At 30.9% G+C, this 21,608-nt stretch overlaps 1 protein-coding gene across 2 annotated transcripts in view; it reads left to right on the top strand.

The window, feature by feature from the left end:
• The window catches only part of LOC116775134 (orexin receptor type 2-like), a 39,113-nt gene extending 19,023 nt beyond the window's left edge, over positions 1–20,090 (top strand). Inside the window, exons 2-8 of one of the 2 annotated variants that reach the window (XM_061524567.1) lie at positions 4,882–5,508; positions 7,603–7,750; positions 8,663–8,804; positions 8,984–9,096; positions 14,359–14,458; positions 17,319–17,428; positions 18,102–20,090. In XM_061524567.1, the coding sequence (XP_061380551.1) occupies positions 4,945–5,508; positions 7,603–7,750; positions 8,663–8,804; positions 8,984–9,096; positions 14,359–14,458; positions 17,319–17,428; positions 18,102–18,418 (1,494 nt within the window). In that variant the 5' untranslated portion in view covers positions 4,882–4,944 and the 3' untranslated portion in view covers positions 18,419–20,090. Of the gene's footprint in view, positions 1–4,881; positions 5,509–7,602; positions 7,751–8,662; positions 8,805–8,983; positions 9,097–14,358; positions 14,459–17,318; positions 17,429–18,088 lie in introns of both variants that reach the window. The other variant, XM_061524568.1, reaches the window with a different exon arrangement.
• Positions 20,091–21,608: the final 1,518 nt, after the last annotated feature.

Here is a 21,608-nt window from a genome sequence, read left to right as displayed (position 1 = left end):
GATATTTGTGAGCCCTTTTCAAAGTTTAGTGACATTGATTGATATAAAGTATTTTGATGTTAAAAATAAATGAAGCTGATGTGTGGTGCCATTTATATGAGAGACAAAACTTATTAGCATTCAATGGATTCACCGTGCGGCTGCCGGCTCCATCGCGTTGCAGGGAGAGGAGCTTCAACAGTGCCTGGGACTTGCGAGCCAGGTGTAGGTTTAAGGGGCCCCTATCTAACGCGCGTTAAACGCTCACCTCCACCGTCCAAGCTCCTCTCTTTAATAGTAATTCTTAAAATATAAAGTCAAAAGAGCATTTGATTCCATATGCACATATTCAAACTCGTAAAATTCTTTATAACCGTACGAAAATCTGACTTTATGTATCGTATAGAATTATACTGTGTTTATATATTATAACTATATAATATAATCTTAATGGACATTGAAAGTAAATTAAAAATGTATTCGGTAGTTCAATATTGCACGTGTTTTCTGTTTTTCGAGTTGAGGATCCGTTTATGTTGCTTGCAAGTTAATGGTTATGAATACATTGTCACATTTCCATTCAAAAATCATAAACAATTTTGGAATTAACATTGTTGTCGTCAGGATTTAAATTCGCACCAGGGTTGCTAGCTAAATGTACTACGTCATTCGCACCAGGGTTGCTAGCTAAATGTACTACGTCATTTTTAACTATGAAACCTTATTCTCTTTATTCCAGACACTGGCCCAACTTTTTATTAAAGCGATGACCCTCCTTCTAAAATATAAAAATATTATAATATCTTTCTAAACATTTAAACGTAATAAATATAAATTTTACGTCGCTGGGAAAAAGACAGTTTTATATTGAATATTTGACTGTACATAAAACATTTACTAAAATTTATTTCCTTATACATTAGCAATTTATAAGTACTGGATGACTTTGTATATGAATGGCTGAAAACGTCTGAGCGACAGTCAACAAGCTAAGCTTTACAAACGTTTTATAAATATAAACGAAAAAGAATTCTTTCATGATATATTTACTAAGCGAAATTATTTTTTAAATACCTTTTTTAAATATCTCAAAGAAGAAGTCTATTTAAAATTAACGATCTCAATCAAAATATATTTAATTTGTTTAGATGTTAATGAATTTATGATACCAGATAATGGTTTTTGTTGCGTTTCTCTAATGAAAGAAGTTTATGGCCTTACTATTATTTGCCAAATAAAGTGTTGGACGGTCGTTAAATTATTTACATCAATTGATGAGTTGTCGTTTGGGTTACAAAGAAAGTTAAATTGTATTAGTTCATTATTATAAATATATAAACTGCAGATACGTACTGCTTTATATATTTACGAAATCATCATCATCATCAGCCTATACGAGCCCACTGCTGAGCAAAGGCCTCTTCTCACATGGAGTAAGTTAGAGCATTAATCACCACGCTTGCTCAAGACGGGTCGGCAATTTCAATATTATAATTTGAAATTATTAGACCAGGTTGCCTCACGATGTTTTCCTTCACCGTGCGTCAGTGGTGTCTAAATACTCTTAGAAAGTACATATGACTCGGAAAAGATCACATTGATACTTGCCAGTTTTCGAACCTGCGCCCTCACGTATGAGAGGCGGGCCTTTTGAGAGGCGGACCTCCAGTCCACCACAACTTCTTCTATTGTGAAATTCACCACTATTTATAAAATAGAATTAAGTATATTCTTAGACCTTAAGCTCACACTCGAAGATAACAACTTGACCTTCAAACAACGAATGGAAAATATTTTGGAAGCTCTTTGATAAAAATAAATAGAACAGAATTTAGCACAGGCTTGATTGCGTTCCATAGAATGTAAGATTCGAATCCTTTGAGAATTCCTTATCCTATATTATATATTGGGACTTATATACGCTATTGCTCAAAGATCTGGAATATTACCCATTGCTCATTAATTTTAGTTCTTTCGCTGATTCCATTTGGACGTATCTCATTCGATAATTACATACGTGTTGAAAAAAGAAGGTTTGTTTTAAAAATTGCTTACTGGTTTTTAAATTCAATAGAATTATAGTTAAAATCACTATGTGACTTGTCTTTTAAGTTTGAAACTTATTTTTTTGTCTTAGTCGTTGATAGCAAAAAGTTGTGGGAAAATATGCTGTGTAATATCAAAATCATTAATTATAAAAAATCTGTGAGCGAGCTTTAAAAGCCAATATTATTTTAATATTAAGAAATTGTCTACTTTTTTATTTATTTATCTATATTATATTACGATAAATCTTTATTTTACTTTAGCTTTATTACTTTTTGGTTCACGTAATACAAAGCAGTGAGTGCATTTTTTTTTTTAATTTTAAATAATTTATTAGTTGTAGTATTTCATCAATATATATTCAGTATGATAGTGCAATGTTTAAATTATAAAACCGTTATTTCATTGTAGGAATATACCACAAGTTTTTTTATAGTTATGCGAAATCTTAAAAAAAAAAAAAAAAAATAATCAATATAAAGTTTGCTTAGTTACTTTTCATATATATTATATAGTATTTGAACACTATTTTTAAGAAAGAAAGCGGAAAGCTTCTTTTGAATAAAGAACAAATTCACGACCATTTTAAGAGCACATGTGATGTGTCCAAAAGTGTCAGATTATATAGGGATCCTAATGGACAAAAAACTGAAATTCCTCGTGTCGACTTCCACAACATTACACACACAGTACACCAACGACAGAGGAAGTAAGAGAAAATCGTCTAAATCTGCACTGGGACGTGATGGTATCCATTATATAGAGTTTAAAAATATATATATACTGTAAAATTTTAAATTGTTTATCTCCAATAATATTTAATATGGTAATTAATATCTTAGTTGATAAATTAAGAAGTAACGAAAAATGGGGATATCGGTTCAAGTTTAATAATAGATACACAGAAAGCATTTAAGCCTCCGCTGACTATCTCGCAATATTCACGCGTAATACCAAACACTGTCAAGTACTATTAGATGAAGAGGATAAATTCTGTGAGTGGATCGATGGATTGAGGACAAAACCAAATAAATGTCACTGTCTGTGTCTCGGTAGGCGGAAAACAAGACATACCTCATACGATCTGAGATTATTGTTAGGTGGTCAATGCGTTTCTACGGTTACGGATGCACCTTTAAAATTACTCGTTCGTAAAATAGATTATATAGGTCACATTTCATCTTTAGCAGGAATAGTAGATAGCTTTTTAAACGAACTTAACAAGGTACATAATCAACCGATAAGTAACGTCAAAAAAGTGTCGATCAACAATAATTATTTAATATCACGTTTTTATTGGCCTTTCCTCGCCTATGATTTTAATAAAACCCTTTTGTCAAAGTAAGATGCGATGCTATGCGTGCTATCGGCTCATTGATCAGTTTTATTCAGGAATCGCAAGATTTTTGGGATAAATTCAAAAAAGGTCATTGGAGCTCTAAAAACACCTCTGAGTTTCCGGGAGACATATCCTGGGGAAATCCCATAATGACGTCATTACATCACTTGAAAAAGACAAAGATGCCCCAGAGCTAAATTCGAGACTTCAATTCCATAAACAGGTTATGATAGAAGCACAAAGTAACAGAGTAGGGTTAGAATCAAGTAAAAAAGCCCAAGATACAGATATATTAATGTCTTTTATTGCGTAGACGAGAATGCTAAATATAAGACCCATGTAATTAGTTTAGAGATGAAAAAAATGAGTGGTTAGACATAGGACATTTTTGTATCTCATTAGCGCTAAAATAGCGCACCTTAATTCATGATTGGTCGCCAGCACTGCTAAACTTTTTTCTCAATGTGCTCCAAATAACTCTCTCAGATAATATAAGACTGTGTGTCCAGATTTAACATCAATTCATACTGAAAAAGTACTTTGAAGGCATGCCTAGTTGATTCGTTTAAAATTTGGTTAGATAGAAAGTGGAGCTTGAAGGGTTGAGGTAAGCGTTTAACGAACTTTAGATAGGGCCCCTTAAACCTAAACGTGGTTTACAAGTCTCATTCATTGTTAAAGATTCTCTCCCTGCAACGCGATGGACCCGGCACCCTCACGGTGAATCCATGGAAAGCTGAGAAGTTTCGTCTCATTATAAGTAAATAAAATTAAATTGTGCTTTAAAATATTTTTGAGTTTATTAAATGGGGTGGCAACCAGAGGTTCTTGGAAAACTACCAAAGTTACTTATATGTATATTATAATAAGAATTACATATTAAAACTTATATCCTATACCTAAGACTACATGATTGCTCGCATGTTAGGATAGAAATGCGATTCCATGGCATGTGTGGTATCAGGAATTTTCTGGTTCACACGGCTTTTTGTTTGTTCCGCGGAGTCAGCATCGTCACTCGTAATATGATATTTCATCCATACAACGATGTTGCCCCGGCGATGCTCATCTAGTTTTTAATATGTTGCGCGTACTTAACAACTTATATTTTTACAAACAATTTGGTACAATAACCCGTTATATATTAATAGCACCATTTACTGTATAAACAGCCAGAGGTTAAAACACATCAAGATTTTCCGTAAATCAAATGTAGTGAAACAATGTCATCCATCTGTTAACACGAAAATAAATATATTCTTAAGATAATTTATTTTACTGTAGTTGTTTATATTCGAGTTTTAAAAGAAAATTTATCTTCTCGAATTTTGTTTGGTTATACAATTGTTAAAAGAAATCAAAAATATTTTAACTACGAAAAAATATAATTTATTGAAATATTTCTTGCGCGATTTACTGTGCACATTTCATCTTTCTTTTTTGAATAAAAGATAGTTTAATAACGCGTTTTAAGCTGAAAGAAATATGTAATATTGAGGTGATGTTTTTTTTTTCAGATTGAAAATGATTTGAATGGAAGATAATGTGAAAATAAAAGTTGTGAACTAACAACGAACAATATGGCGATCAAAATTATACTAGCATTAGCCGTGTTGATAATTTACTTCCATAAAAATGATGCAAAGATAAGATTCAATGGTTTACAAGAGGATTTTATGATTGAATCTTATAATAACGATATATTCGGCGAGGATACCTTTTCACGGCTTAAAAGAAGCGTGGAGCAAGATAAAAAATTATTGATCGGTGATAATAATAAAAGTAAAAATGAGATAGAATCGAATTCATCGGAGCCGTGTGTGGGAGACGCAGAATTTTGTAATATGACGAGAGAAGACTACATACAAATGCTGTATGAATACATATATCCCCAAACTTATGAGTGGGTATTGATAGGTGTACATACGACGGTGTTTGTTATTGGTTTAATTGGAAACTTACTGGTGTGCTTGGCAGTGTACAGGAACCATGCCATGAGGACAGTGACCAACTATTTCTTGGTTAATTTAGCTGTGGCAGATTTCATGGTACTTTTGTTTTGTTTGCCGGCTACGGTTCTGTGGGACGTAACCGAAACTTGGTTCCTTGGAGACGCGTTGTGCAAGATATTGCTTTATATTCAGGTATGTCAACTTTCAACTGGTATGTCAACTTTCAGTATGTCAACTTTCTTTTTTTTTATAATTTTATATTTATTCTTTCAGTTATTTTATAACTTAAGACAATTATGATTTAAGAAACAATATGACAACAGAAATTTTGTCTAGAAAAAACAAATAATTAGTTTAGGATCACAGGGTGTACATATAAACGGAGTTAAAATCTTTGTTACTCATCTCTAAGAGTTTTAATGTCTGTCTGAATTTTGTTCGACATTTTGTCATAGTATAGCCTCACTGTCACACCCTATTAATTTTCGTAACCGGCCTAATACACTGTCAAATATTGACATTAACATCAAACAAATCACTAACGACCTTATACTATTAAGCCTTTGTAACTATTGAACACACGCATGTTATCGACAGAGAAACTCGGCTCTATGTTACGTTTTATATTTAGTGACTATAATATTGAAAATATAATCTCAGAGTTATTTGAGATAACCAGCATTAACACTTTGTTTCGACTGTATGGTATTAAAAATATCTTTACACACTACAACTCGGCTTTGAATAAAGTTCATTTAATAAGTGAGTAAATGAGTTTTAAGTTTCAAAAATCACAAAAATTCTATCACAGTAAAGTTGCCCTATAAATAACTTAACCTAATTTATTTTAAACTTACGTTACGATTTTTGGACATTTATTTATCTGTTGTCGTCATATATTACATTAATTATCTATATAATAATAAATACCAAGTTAACCTAATTTCTAAGAGTTTGTATGGCTCTAATTATGAATGTTATAATTAATCTTACTTATTTGAAATACGTGCTCTTAATTCGTAACATGTCTGAACGTAAATGAATGACTGCTAATAACGACAATTAGAAAGAACTTTGCACATTTATAAAAGTCCCTTAAGTATTTTAATCTATTTTGAATTACAGAATGTTTGAGTATTTTTCAGTCTCTTATACCCCGGAAAGTCCTTTACAACGCAAATTAATTGTATTTGATTCAAAACTTTTTTCATCCATTGATTAACTGTTTAACCGATTTGTGTTACTGTTTACAGTCTTATAAAAATATTTGTGAAGTAAATCAAATTACTTACTCTCTTAGGTTAATAATTTCACGTTTTCATATTCCACGATGAGACGTCAAAGATTAAACGACTTTGAAATAAAGATTTAATTAAAGTCTACTTTGCTTTTGGATAATATTTAATATTACATTTTTTTTAACACATCACATATTTTAATATTATTCAATAAATTTCTATCTACTTGCAAATGGTTAAGCTGAAAAAGTCCATGATTATATTATTTATAAATATAATATTAGTTTGCGACCTTCACTTCAATAAATCAATCATTTATTTAAATGAAACTAGTATTATTCGGATTTACTACGCGGATTTTTATTATTTAAAAACTACATAATCCCGACGTTTCGGTTACTTTGCAGCAACCGTGATCACGGGCAGACACCTAGTAAATCCGAATAATACTAGTTTTATTTAAATGAATACTCGCGAAAATCTTAGATCTCAATCATTTATCTCTGTTTTACTAACACAATTTTATATTGGAAATGACAAATATATATAACGTTATAAAAAACCACGTTAAGTTCATCGCCTGTAGTGGAGAGGACAAGAAAAAAATCTTTGCAATAAAATTACAAAGTAAAACGGATAGAAATGAGAAAGCGTGTATACAAATATGTATATTACATCAAAACAATCAGTTGGAATTACTGTTCCAATGTGGTGCTGTCGATAATTTCAGTGTAAATTATGTAAAAGATAGCAAACCTTGAAGACATTGATTTTATAAGTATTAAAAATATTTTTTCAGGAATTTCATTAATATGAAATAGTATTGAGACTAGAACATCTAAAGAGTGGTGCGTTTAACTTAAACATAGTAGAATTGCTCTTCACTTGTTAAGTCTTCTGTGTTGACATTACTATTCTAAGTAAACACGCGACCGAAACATACAATAATCAAATCCTATCAGACAAGTGTAATCCCAGATGATAATAATCAAAATCCTACATTGTACTTTTAATAACGGTTATGATTATAAAAATTTCTTTGTTTTAGTCAGTATCAGTGACTGTGTCAGTGCTAACACTCACTTTCATCTCGGTGGACCGTTGGTACGCTATTTGCTTCCCTCTCAAGTTCAAGTCAACCATCAACAGTGCAAAAACCGCTATACTCGTTATATGGGCCTTGTCGTTGGTTTTCAGTAAGTACGACACGTGTTTATTATTTTTTTAAATGTCACGCAAGCTATGTTTTTATTCATTCTATTTATTGTTAATTGTTTTCGATATTTTTATACTCAAAACATAATAAATTAAAATGACATAGTTAAGTAATTTTAGAAATATTATTCTATTATATGAATAATTTAAATACAAATTATTCGAAATAATACTGCTATTTTATTTTATAAATTTATAAATAAATCGTAAATTACATAAGATATATATTATTGACATAAATTAAATTGAATTTTCTGTTATGGAAACGTTGAGTTGTTTCGTTACATCTATTCCAAAAAAATGCAATCGATTTGCATTCCCTTGAATGTAAAAAACAAGAAAGTTTGGAAAGGGAATTTATTACAAGTTCTTTTGGGAATTTATTCATATAAGTTCTTTTCTCCCATCCAATACATTTGCATTTCACAATGACCAACAATTCAATTAACTTAACGTAATGTAATGTAAACCAAAAGCTTCTGAGGGAACTTAAAGAAGTAAGAAGAATTATGGACATGGTAATGGTTTGTTTAAGTGGCCCCTTATTAAAGTTACTTAGCACTTGTTTTTAATTAAAACAACATGGGATATCAACTGCAGAATGTATTTACTTAGTTGATGAGTAAATTAATGTTATTATTACTGTTTCTTGTAGACTATATCTAATTAGAATTTTGATTTAGTTGCTATTTCGTATAGAGATTAGTAATGTACTTGTCTCTATTAATTAATTAAATTAATTCGAATTCTCACAGCCATTAGTATTGTAAGCAAAACATTTATATAGTAATATAAAAAAAAAAAAATTACAATATCTTAAGTTGATATCATTACTGGAAGTTTGAGGTATGTTTATGTTTATAAAATTTTAAAATTGCTCACACTGTAAACAGATACGCCAGAACTAGTGGTGCTAACAACGGTGAAAGTAGTACCACTGAGGTTTGATCTGGAGTACTTGGTCCAGTGTACTGCGACCTGGTCATACAGCAGCGACCTCATATGGCACATCATCAGAATTGTCTTTGTTTATACGTAAGTTACTTTTACCTGATAAATTTTTCGTGAATAGGTTCATCTTACAAAAAGGACAAAACATTGAATAAATATTATTTATTAATACTTATCTTTCAAAAATCTCTAACTAATACTAAAATTACTATATGTATTTTTGTGATCGCAATTATATAGATTTGAAAGTCGTAATATTACAGGGTTCCCCTTCTTTTGATGACTGTGGCCTATCATCAGATCGTGAGGGTTCTGTGGAGCTCACAGAAGATCCCAGGTTTAGCTGAAACCATGAAACTAGCGTCAGCTGAACAAAGTAAGTTTACTTTTAGTACACCTTTATTGTACGAATAGATACATTTGGTCATTTAAATCGTGAAATAAAACTAAGATTTTCGATCATACTACAGTTTTTTTATTATTTATAACTACTTAACTACTCCCGACGTTTCGGTTTCTTGGCACTAACCGTGATCACGGGCAGGAGACATGAAAATGTCTCGAGATCGAGATTTTATTTAACCAAAAGCTACGAAGTGTAAATGATTTTCTGTATATAACACTTCTCATTTTTATACAACAGAAATTAAGGCTAATACGTTATATATTCGTTTCAAAGACAGACATGCGTATGATTAAGGAAGTAAAAGCAGGGGATGAAATTACATTCCCTTCATTGCTTAACTGGGCAGCACAAATCAAATGAGTACAGTTTTATCACATGCATATTTTTCCAAAATATATGATGTAAATGACAAAAGAATTCTTTTGTTTTGGCACTGTCTTTTCATCATCATTTAGGCACTCTTGGTCCACTGTTGGACATAGCCTGTCCCAATTCGCGCCACAATACCCGGTCCTCCGCCTTCCGCATCCAGTCCCCTCCAGCGACCTTTTTCAGGTCGTCAGTCCACCTGGCAGGGGGGTGTCCTACCTTACGGTAGCCGAGTCGCGGTCTCTATTCTAGGACTCCTCTGCTCCATCGGCTATCGGTTCTTCCGCAGACATGACCAGCCCATTGCCACTTCAGCGAGCTAATTCTGCGAGCTATGTTGGTTACCTTGGTTCTTTGTCAGATGACCTCATTGTGAACTTTATCTTTCAAAGAAACTCCGAGCATAGCCCGCTCCATATTGGCATTGTCATTCAAACGTTATTTTTAATAAATCGTATGGTGTTAATTACTATTGTAAAAAATTTATACTAATTTTGTGTTTAAAAATCTCAGCTGAATAATATATTTTCTAATCAACTAAAAGAGATGAAAAAAGATGACACTCACAATAAATCTATACTAATATTCAAGTAACATATTAATAGAATTATGATTATTTATTTAAATTATATTTCATGTGTTAAAAATAAAAATATGTTCCTCTTAATAGGTCGTGACAACCGTCTACTTGATCAAAAAATATCTTTTACCGTTTTATGTATTATACTGTATGTAACACACCTTTTTTTGTGTAAACTCTTAGAAAGTTACTTTAAATATCGTTTGCTTAGTATACTTTAAAGTTCGTTCAGTAACTCCGTCGAGTATATGTTTACTGAAAATGGTGATAAAAAATATCAAACAATTACAAGTGCTATTACATTTAAAGCGGCGAGTTATAAAAGTTGGAAGCTACGCTCCTAGCGTAATATGAAAATTGACGAGATTTTTATTTCGTAATATTCATCAGTGAAAAATTTAAGTGAATCATGTGCTCACCCGCAAATCGATTTTCTATTTTAGAAAACACTGTGGGCGTGCTTACAAATATAGTTTCAACTCGGATGTTTTGTCTAGTAGTACAGACAAACAAACATTAATTTTCTCGTATTCTTAATGCTATTCCAAGAATTATCCAATGACATTGATCATTAATAGGACAAATCTTATTTTTTTTTATATCCAATTATTGTCTTTGCAGTTACAAAGTTTTTGGTTGATATTAGGATCACCAGTTGTAATCACCAGAGATATCTAAAATTCTTAATAGTTTACAATATAAATAGTGTATAATTTAGTTTTGCTTATCTGGACATAGCCTTAACTCTTCGGATGTCACAGCATACATTACACGTGTGTTTTAATTCCTAATCCAAAGAGTAAAGCCGGACATCATTTTATTAATGAGAGACGTATTTTTTTTCAAATTGATTGATTAACTCTTTTATATCATATATCGTTTATTGGAATTGTCATAATGACCCCAAATAATGAAACATTTTTATGCAAAGTATGACATTTTCGTTTTATTTTAACTTTAATGAATAAAAATACCATTATTTTATTATAGTGAAATATATGTTGAGATTTAAAAAAAATTACATATAGACGGATTTAATGTTTCAAGTAGATGACTGGACTGAACTGTTTAAAATAAGGTAATAATACGTAAGGTCAGATACAAAAATATACGCTATTTCTCATAATTCTCTGATATATTTTTTATTCCCAGTCCTGCAGATTAGGCTAATATAATTTGCGTATTTTAATCACCATCGTTAACATCTTTAGTAAATTGAATTAAATTCGTAAATGCCGGATATTGTATCAGATGTTTGTAAAATTATTTAATTTCTAAACTAACTTAAATAACATTTAATCAATGCATAATAGATAATGAAGCAATGATAATCTAGGAAGTTATTATTTACAAGTGATTTAAACATTTAGACAGTGATAAGCATAAATAGACATTGAGATCTCGGCAAACGTTTGCTTTTAAGTTCAAAGAAAATCATCTTAGAATTTCAGTTACAGTCCAAGAGGACTAAGAGCGAAAGAACTTTTTTTTCTTAATAAAATTTCTTCTTATAAAATTAATAGGTTAAAATTGATTTGTTCTTTCAAAGCTCGTTTTTTTGACCGCCGTTAACACAGTCACGCAACAAAACATGCTAACAGACATACTAAAGACTTATAATCTGTAAACTGAAGAAATATAGCTATCAAATATATGGGGTTTTCCAATAGGGACGCTTGAACTTTGACAGCTGATTGCGGCCATGTTGTTTGAGTGACAGCTGTCAAATGCAGTGTGTTATATTCATTCCGTCCTCCCAAACCACCATGGCAGGTTACAGTGTCGAGCAGCACGTGCAAATCATAAAATTGTTTTATGAAAATGGGTCTTCAGTTCGAGCAACGTTCCGCGCACTTCGCCCGTTTTACGGTCGCGATGATCGTCCTGCCGAGTCGACTATCCGTCGATTGGTGGACAAATTCGAGTCAACCGGGTCAGTTAACAATCAGCCGGTTCCCGTGCGTCAACGTAACGCGAGATCTGCCGAGAATATCGCCGCTGTGCGCGACAGTGTCCTCGAAAACCCGCGCAGTCAATTCCGCGTCGCGCACAGGAACTCGGCCTTTCGCAGACGACAACTTGGCGAATTTTGCGTTGTGACTTGAGCCTGCACCCGTACAAGATCCAGCTGACCCAAGAGCTCAAGGTTAATGACCATAGACAGCGCCGTGTGTTCGCTGACTGGGCATTAGAGCAGTTGGAAGTTGACGCCGATTTTGGCAAAAAAATCATCTTCAGCGACGAGGCGCATTTTTGGATGAATGGCTATGTCAACAAGCAAAATTGCCGTATTTGGGACGAGACCAATCCACACGAGGTTCACCAAGTGGCAATGCACCCGCAGAAAGTGACTGTTTGGTGCGGATTTTGGGCCGGAGGCGTGATTGGTCCGTATTTTTTCGAAAACGATAATGGTGTGGCCGTCACCGTCAATGGTGAGCGATACCGGTCGATGATAACCAACTTCTTTTGGCCTGAAATCGAGAATATGGATCTGGACAACATGTGGTTTCAACAGGACGGCGCTACGTGCCACACAGCACACGCTACGATGGAAGTTCTGCACGAGCAATTTCTGGACATGGTCATCTCGCGCGGAGGCGACGTGAACTGGCCATCGAGATCGTGCGATTTGACCCCGCTGGACTTTTTCTTGTGGGGTTTTCTTAAGTCGCAGGTCTATGCCAACAAGCCGCAAACCACCGATGCCCTCAAAGTCAACATACGCCACGCCATCGATCAAATACAGCCCGATTTGTGCGCCAGAGTCATCGAAAATTGGACCTTTCGTGTGCGCGCCACCAACCGAAGCCGTGGCGGTCATTTGAATGATGTCAAATAATGGGGTCGATAGACCTTCCAAATAAAAAAAAAATTTCGCAAATATCTTTCCTACATGTATTTTTTTTTGCATTTCAAAGATCAAGCGCCCTTAATGGAAAACCCTATATATATATATATATATATATATATATATATATATATATATATATGAGCGGTCATATAAATCTAATGCACCAAAAAATTTTAGAATAATTTGATAAAAAAATATAAAAAATCTTAGGAAAATTATTTATTGGTTTTTAAACATTATCTCTATAAGACGAAAATGACATTTTAAAAGACATAGTTATCAAACACCATAGAGACGTTGAATTTCGGTCAAAGTTACACTGGTCTCAGTTCCATAAAAAATTTAACAGACCATCGAATAAAACTACTTTTCAAACTAAAGTTAATGAAACTTACCAGAAATAAACAACTTTAAAGATTCAAGACCAAAAAAGTAGCCATCGCTGAATTCCATATATTTTCCATAACTTGTCAGTTAGTGACAAAAAATATATAAGGTTTTCATGTTTATGTAAGAGAAGGAATTGAATAAATATTCATTTGCATATTAAGTAATTGTTTTGGATCATCACAGAGTAATTAATTTCAATTTAATCAGTCTTAGTGGCGTATAAAAAATCAAAACCTTTATATAAGGCTTTATTCCAAATAACATTTAGATTAATCGAAGAAATTGTTAGGTTTCCATTATTGTTTCTACATTTGTATGTATACTTACTTATTAACTTTATGAGATTTTTTTTTAAAGTATCTTATCAGAAATATTTCTTAATAGAAGTATTGAGTTATAATTGATAATAACAAAGTCGTCATCGGCTACGAACAAATAAGTAGAGTCCCATATGTGACGCGAAAATAAACTTCTTATCGCTTTGTCAAACTACCTGGCGGATATTATTAATCTAATAAAACGGGTTTGCTTACTTGTCAAAAAGTTACGAACATAAAATATAAGTAATTATTGGTTTAGCCATTAACTATTTTATCCTACAAGAATATCTAGGGTATTGCTTTTAGACAGATTATTATTTGTTCGGAAAAATATATAACATATGCCCGAAATGACTCGGCCTTTGAGACTAGTTAGCTTAAAGCAATCGCAAGGTGTTTTTATAAATCAAAATGTGTATGAAATAAATAAATATGAAAATTCATGTTAATACTATTTTTTTATAAGTTTCTTGGAAGTTTAGATATACATTTGGATGTTTGTCTTAAATATCAATGCCTTAGTTGACTCTGTTTGTAGCTAGATGTTAGGTTTGATATTTAGGTTAAAATATTAATATAAAAATTTCCCTTCTCATCCGGTGTAGGTGCTTAGTAAAAGTTTTTCCTGAAAGTGCGACCATTGTGAATAAAATGTTGATGGCAAAAAATTTGTTTTTATTTATTATGATTATGAATCGTTTTATCGTTTGTTTTTTCAGTCCAGCTGCAATCCCGTCGCAAAGCCGCGAAGATGTTAGTAGCTGTGGTAGTAATGTTCGCTGTTTGCTACTTCCCTGTGCACCTGTTGTCTGTGCTCCGGTGAGTTGATTTACACAGAAGTATTACCATTAATATGCATAAAAAGTTCAGCAACGAGCTATATAAAATGTTCATTGACTTCAAAATTTTTACTAGGTACTGTATATTTTTTTAATGTATACATTTTATTAGATTTAGTTGCAATAATATTCAGTTAATAACAGAATAATATAATGACGTAATTTATTAAATATTTTGCAATTTATGCAGAAGGTTTTGTTGTTTATAAGAAAATTGTTGTATTTCACTATCGTCTGATCTGTGTATATCCTCTAGGGTGTTTTTGCATGAAAGTTTTTTTCCGATTTTATGAACCAAGACATTCGCTGTTGTTCAAACACGGATTGCTTTTTGAAATTAAATTGATTGTGATTAAATCTATGTAAGATATAAATACAATAAGTGTCATATATTTACATTATATATTATAATAAATATATACAAATAGATACATATATTAACGATTAAACATTTCTAAATATATTCTTTACAAAACACTTAAGCACGTCAATCAGTTACAAGCATTTTGTAATACTAAGTTGTTACTTTGCTTAATACAAAGTCCATTTATTAATCAAACAAACCAGAACAAACTTAAACTTCAATGCAAATCGAACACATATTGACACATTTGAATTCTCAAAGTTATGCTAACTTCGAGAATTATGAAATGTACCTACCGAATAATCTATAGATCCGCTAAACATATTGTTACTTATAGCTATTCAAAAAGCCTCCGTATTGTATTTAAAATTAGCACCAAGGAAAGAATTCTCATGATATAAAACCAGACTTTGAATTAATATTTTTACTATTCTAAGAAGTAAAATTTTTTGCATTCAAATACAAGCTGTGATAATTAAGTCCATATCTCAGGTTACTATTACTAAGATGTCATTAAAATAAGTATGTACATAAATAATTTATGACTGTGTATTTGGATTTGTAAGAACGGGACAAACCTCAGAGATTCTAAAGTGACTAAACACTTAGATAAACCCGATAATGTTATATTTACATACAAACACGTATTGTAGAGAAAGATTTCAATTGAAAGTATTTAAGAATGAACCGTGTCAAAATCGACTTAAACATTGAAGACTAAAATATCAAGACATTTTCGTAAGAAATTTCTTTAAATACTTAAGGAGAAATATCCTAACATATTTCTCTTATTTTAAAAGCAGAGTTTATATTAGGACTTGGACATAAACCAAAACTTTAGTTATTCTAAATAAGGTGAAGCATTCATGTTAGCATAAAATAGTTTTATGAGAGTTGTTCACCGCCTCATCCTTCAACGATTTCTTCAATGAGGAAAGAATTAATGAGTTAAGTGTGAAGAATTGTTAATAAGATAATGCTATATTAATAATGTCTGATTGAAATGACTTTAATCCATTTAACTCTAAAAGAAATAAATTTAGGTTGACAATGACCGAATATTGGGAGTTCAAATTTTATAGAAGGTACCTTTAATTCACTTAAGACTTCTCCTTACGAAAACAAACAGGGGAACTGAAAAGATTATCCTATTTAAACATTAAGTTTGTTCAACCCTTCAAGGAATAGGTAGGAACATTTTACATTGAAAAATAGGTTTGTGCATAAGTATTATAAATCGTTAAGTGTTTGTTAAAGCTATGCTATTTGGAATTACATTGGTAGTGAATTTAAAAGGAATCGTGACGTTGTTTAATGAAAATATAGTAAATGATGACGTCTCTGTATGTGCCTCTTTTTAGTTGGATCTCTGAAGAGTTTTATTTAACCTTCCAAATGTATTGTAGGAATAATGGTATAATTATTTTAAAATATTGACGAGATTCGTTATTATATAACTAGTTGGTATTGTTGTTATATTTAACATACTCTTCTTTAGATTTATATGAAGATTTATTAAAAGATTTCTTAAAAAATATTGATATAATTTAGTATCATTAAAATATGGGGAATTTTACACATCTTATCTTTATATACACCATATTATTTATTCAATAGGACAACTTTACCTAAATACCTGAACGAAGGTTGTTAAATTAATAGTATTATCCAGGTGAACATTTTGTTAAATACTATATACGTATTAATAATTATAATTAAATATATATAAGCATATTTGAAGAGTACTAATAACATTATAAATAAATATATGGAAACATTAAATTAACCCGTATCGAGTAAATTTTTTTGAATACTTTGTTGACTTTTATTATATATATTTGTATGTAGTACTACACTGGGGCTGTAGCAAAACACATATTTGTGTCTCAATCATAAGTTTTACATTCATAAAAAAATTAATTTACTTGTCTTTAAAAAAAACCCAATGATTTGCTAGTACATTTACATGTAGTGCTTACATTGCGTATATTGTATATACAGGAATATAGTTGAGTTTATTTCGTGTAAATTTTCAAGAATTGATATAACTTCGAAAAAAAGATTACGGTACTCGTAGTTTGAAACTATTAATTCAATGTACCCCATATCGTTAAATTTAGGTATGAATGAAGGAATCAATGTTCGCAGTCAATTAAATTTTGAAAAACATATGTGAGTTACGAACAACAACCAACCAGGGAAACTCTTAAAGAGATTAACAGATGAAGATTAACTTTATTTTTAAAACTAAGAGGTTAATGTTTTAGGAATAAGAATAAAAGTTTCTGTTCTTATAGAATAATTTTCTAAAATTTTAAGCAAACCTTAATAGATTGTAGAAGCAAAATCTTTAATTCAATCGTCTATTAGTGGTTTTATCCCACGCGATCGAAATACGGGCGAAATGGTGCCCATTAATATCAGGAGAGTTGTTTCGTCACCGCGTACTCGTATATATAAAACCTATATTTCACAGGTACCTGGATATGGAACAGAATGACATGATCACTTGTCTGGCGCTGGTGTCACATGTTCTATGTTATGTCAACTCAGCCATCAATCCATTAATATACAACTTTATGAGTGGTAAGTTTATATAGGTCCCCGTATAAATATTTTAAAACAAATGTCTTAATTGTTTAAAACTTTCAAAAACGTATGTAAAATTATGCGCTTACAATAGTGACCAATACACTACAATACTTTTCTTTTAGGTATAATATAGATATATTTCTAGATATTTAGGGAAATAATAAATAGACGGAGCTAGTGCCTTTCCAATCTAGAGCTCTTTATTTCCTCTCACTATCAGATTTTCAAGATCAATACCTTAATACTGAGAAAAATAAATGTCTTCTACACATCTTTTCATCTATTTGAACTTACAAGAGTCTCTTGCAAGCCATCATGTCTTTAATCAGCAAGCAGTAATCGAACAGCTTTTTAAATGTTATTTCCATTGTTATCCCAGTTTTCTTTATTTTTTCATTTGCTAAAAATTCTCAGTGAATATTATTGCTTATAAGATTACGAGTCGAAGTCAGCGGATATTTTGACTTGGTTTTGAAAGAATTCTGATAACAACATTATAACATGCAATGGTCTCAACCTGGTTAAGGTCTACGTAATGTTGCCAAAACATATTTATTGTGAATGTACTAATTAGAGATAGCATTGAAAATTTTCATTAAAGTTTTATTTTATTACGATCAAGAATGATTTACTGGTATATATTAACATAATTAGTTTTTCATTCCAGGTAAATATAGACGTGAATTTCGCCGTGTGTTCTGCTGTAATCAAAATCTCACCAGGAATACATTTACCACAATGACTCGGCTGACAACGTCTCGCAAGAAATACGAAACTGCTGACAAGACACAGAGGAGCTCTTTGAAGTTTCATAAATGTGAAAATATGGCTTTGAGACACCATAATTGTGGTCTGGCCTTGAAGTCGCAATGTGGTCATATAGCGCTCAATGAAAGGGTCAATGAATTGAACCAAGGGTTCAGGGTGTGTGAAAACGTTATGAAGAACGGTCAGAGGTGTTCCATTAAAGCAATCGGTTTCTGAGCTCCGGATATAGATGTGTATGATGCTTATTTATGGAACCGATTCCTATTTGAATTTGTTGTTTATTGGTCTTGAATCATTATTGACTTATCAATAGCGATGTCGGCGGCTTTGAAAAACTTTGGCCGTTATTTTGAACAGTTTCCACGTTATGTACAACGTTATTACGTACTTGAAATTTCTAGTTAAACCATTTTCATCAAAATATTTCGAAACATACACATCAGAATAAAAAAACCTGTGAAAGGATAAACTCATCTTAACAAAGTATAATAATATTAAATTGTCAAGAAAATAATAAATTTATTATCCTTTGTTCCCTCCTAAGTGTTTACAAAGGACATTGTGTTTCAGAATTTTTTAAATTTTTTTTATCCTTAAGTTTTTTTCTGTGAATATCAGACAGTGAATAGCACATGGGAAATATAAAGCAAATATATTACCTCTAAATACACCTCTGTAATTATAATACTTACTTACTTAATCAAAATCCGACAACTATTTATTTTGGGGTGCTATTTAATTTTAGTTATAAAATTTTGAATGTGTTTAAAAAAAAATAAACGCTAGAAATATAAATATAAGACGAAGGAAACAATAAATGTTAATAAATTATGATTATACTTTAAGTATATTGGTGTATACCTACCGTCTAGTCTATATAGAATGTATTATGTGCATCTGTAAGTATTTTAAATAAGTATTTATACAATTTCTGGACGTAAGCGGAAATTTAACACTAAGTTAATTCGTTACTGTAATTCCTTTACCTAAAGCTGTGTAATTCTAGGTTAAACTATGGAATCTGTAGATCTTGGTTTTTATATAAATTAAATATTACGAAACAATTCTTATACTTTTGTTTTTTATATTATAACACATACTTACTATAGATATATTTTTAATTTTTAAGTAAAAATTTGAATATATGTAGTGAACGAAAAAGAATATAATATTAAAATTACTTTGTAAATAAACTTATAACAAAATTTAGAAGCTATTCGTCAATAGTTTTTCTGTTATGGGTTGGCTATTTAAAGAAAGGTAAAACTGTTTTAAAATGTATGTCGGGTGTGGCTTGAGAAAGAAGAAAAAATACTTCTTTAAATAAAGCGACATCTGTTATGATTTCCCCGAACTACATCAAATACCACATTAACTTAATTTGTTGTTTTGGTGATGACATCTAGATGAAAAAAACGGCTCCAGTTTCAGTGTTGCAAAGTTGGATAATTTTATGATTTAAACGTATAATGTGGGTGATTATTGTTAACATTAAAAATGATAAAGAAATAGTGGAAAATTAGTTTAGCTGAAGGTAATGTTATAAAAAAAATTGATAAATTATTTAAGTTCATTCATAATATTATTAATTTTTTTATTATTAACAAAAAAATTTTTTTTCAAGGATTGTACATGATAGTTTTATTCATATTTTCGAAAGTCGAGTCCTCGTCGGCGCCACCGGGCTGTAACACAAAGAAGGCCTCACTACCGATCGACATTCGACACATTCGCATCAAGTCATTAGAAGGTGTAACTAGTGTTCGTACAGTGAAGGACACGTATAATTACGCAAAAATTGTGACTGGAGTTGGATAATATTCTGTGAAGTGATCTAGTAAAACAAAGTAGTGTCAAAGGATATAAATATAAACTTCAACTAAAACTATCTGGTCTTTGAATTTCAAAAACGTTCGTCAAAACTATCTAGGTTTTATTCTGTAGATACATGTAATAATTGATTACTGTACTTATTTCATTTAACGCTCTATCAACTTTTATTGATTCATGCAGTGAAGCAAGTTGACAAACTTATGATTTAGTTAAACACCCAAAATTGACTAAGTTAATTGATTCATAATATACAATTCATATAAAGCGATGTAAGATTCTGTCTCAAAGATAAATAATAGTTTTATAAGAACTGTTTATTACAATCATTTATTTAAATTCTATATTTGATATTGCCACAGCCAGCAACAAGCACACAGCAAGAAATGAGTGTTAGAAAAAAGACGAATTCTTATAAATTTCAACCGACAAATGTAGAAGTTATGTTAACAAAAACATAACTATCGTTGTAAAACATTTTATCAAAACATTAAGAAATCTGTGTTAAGGTTTCCAAATTATGTTTTGAGAATCTTAAATTTGTTCTTATTTATACGTGTTGTCGCTTCAAATCGTCTAAATCTTGTAAATGAAAGATTTTTAGATTAAACTACTAATAGAAGCCTATATTTCTAGTAAGCAGGCAAAAATTTTATGAACACAGTTTATTTCGACTATAATTCTAATTGAACCAGTAGTTTAGGAATTATAACTAGTCAAAGTTATTAATTTTGTTCAATTTTGTTAGTTATTAATTGAAAGAAAATCAAAATTCTAAGGCACTTGGTGTATATAGAAGCTTCTAATTTTAAATACAATAACTGTTTAGTGTATAAATTAAGGAAAAACTAAAATATTTACCAATTACAATAAATTTTTGAAATACACTAAAATATATGTAGTTGATATCGTAAGTCAGGGAGTGGGTTTTAGAAATTTGTTGATGGTATTTGAGAAGTAGACGGAACTGGAAAAGAAAGAAGTGAAGTCTATAGATACAAAACAAATGAGATGCCATCAGAAACAATCAGTGCTATTTTGTAATTCAATTAAACAATCTAAATTACTATAATATATAGTAATAGTGAGTTACATTGTATTTTAAAGCAACGGCCAAGTCAATCTCTTTTATTTAAACATAAAAGATTTTTATAATAAATGAAGTCACTTAAGATGAACTTAAGACAGAAGATCTCTTAAGCAGGGATCGAATCAATCAACAGATTGATTACATGTAAAGTATTGGTTTAAATAGTTTTAGAATAATAGTTTTAATTGGCACGACTGTCGAGTATCTTATTAAAACGATTCCATACTTATGTTACAATCTTTATTGTGAAAATTGATTAACGTTTAATCACTGGCTTCAATATTAATAGCCTTCAGGTATTTATTAAAACAACTATATTTTTGTATCACAATTCATATATATGGATTAAGTTTCAAGATCGCTCCATTAAGGTAATTAAATAGTAATGCATTCAGTTAGTGAAATGTTAATAGCTAGAACATTGTACAAAAGACAAAATATTACTTACAACGCAAAGCCCTCGTTGAAACACAATATATATTAACA

The sequence above is a fragment of the Danaus plexippus genome, chromosome 25, assembly GCF_018135715.1.
Source record: "Danaus plexippus chromosome 25, MEX_DaPlex, whole genome shotgun sequence".
Taxonomy (NCBI): Eukaryota; Metazoa; Arthropoda; class Insecta; order Lepidoptera; family Nymphalidae; genus Danaus; species Danaus plexippus.
Note: the sequence above shows the minus strand (reverse complement) of the source record. Positions and strands in the feature narration are given on the sequence as shown.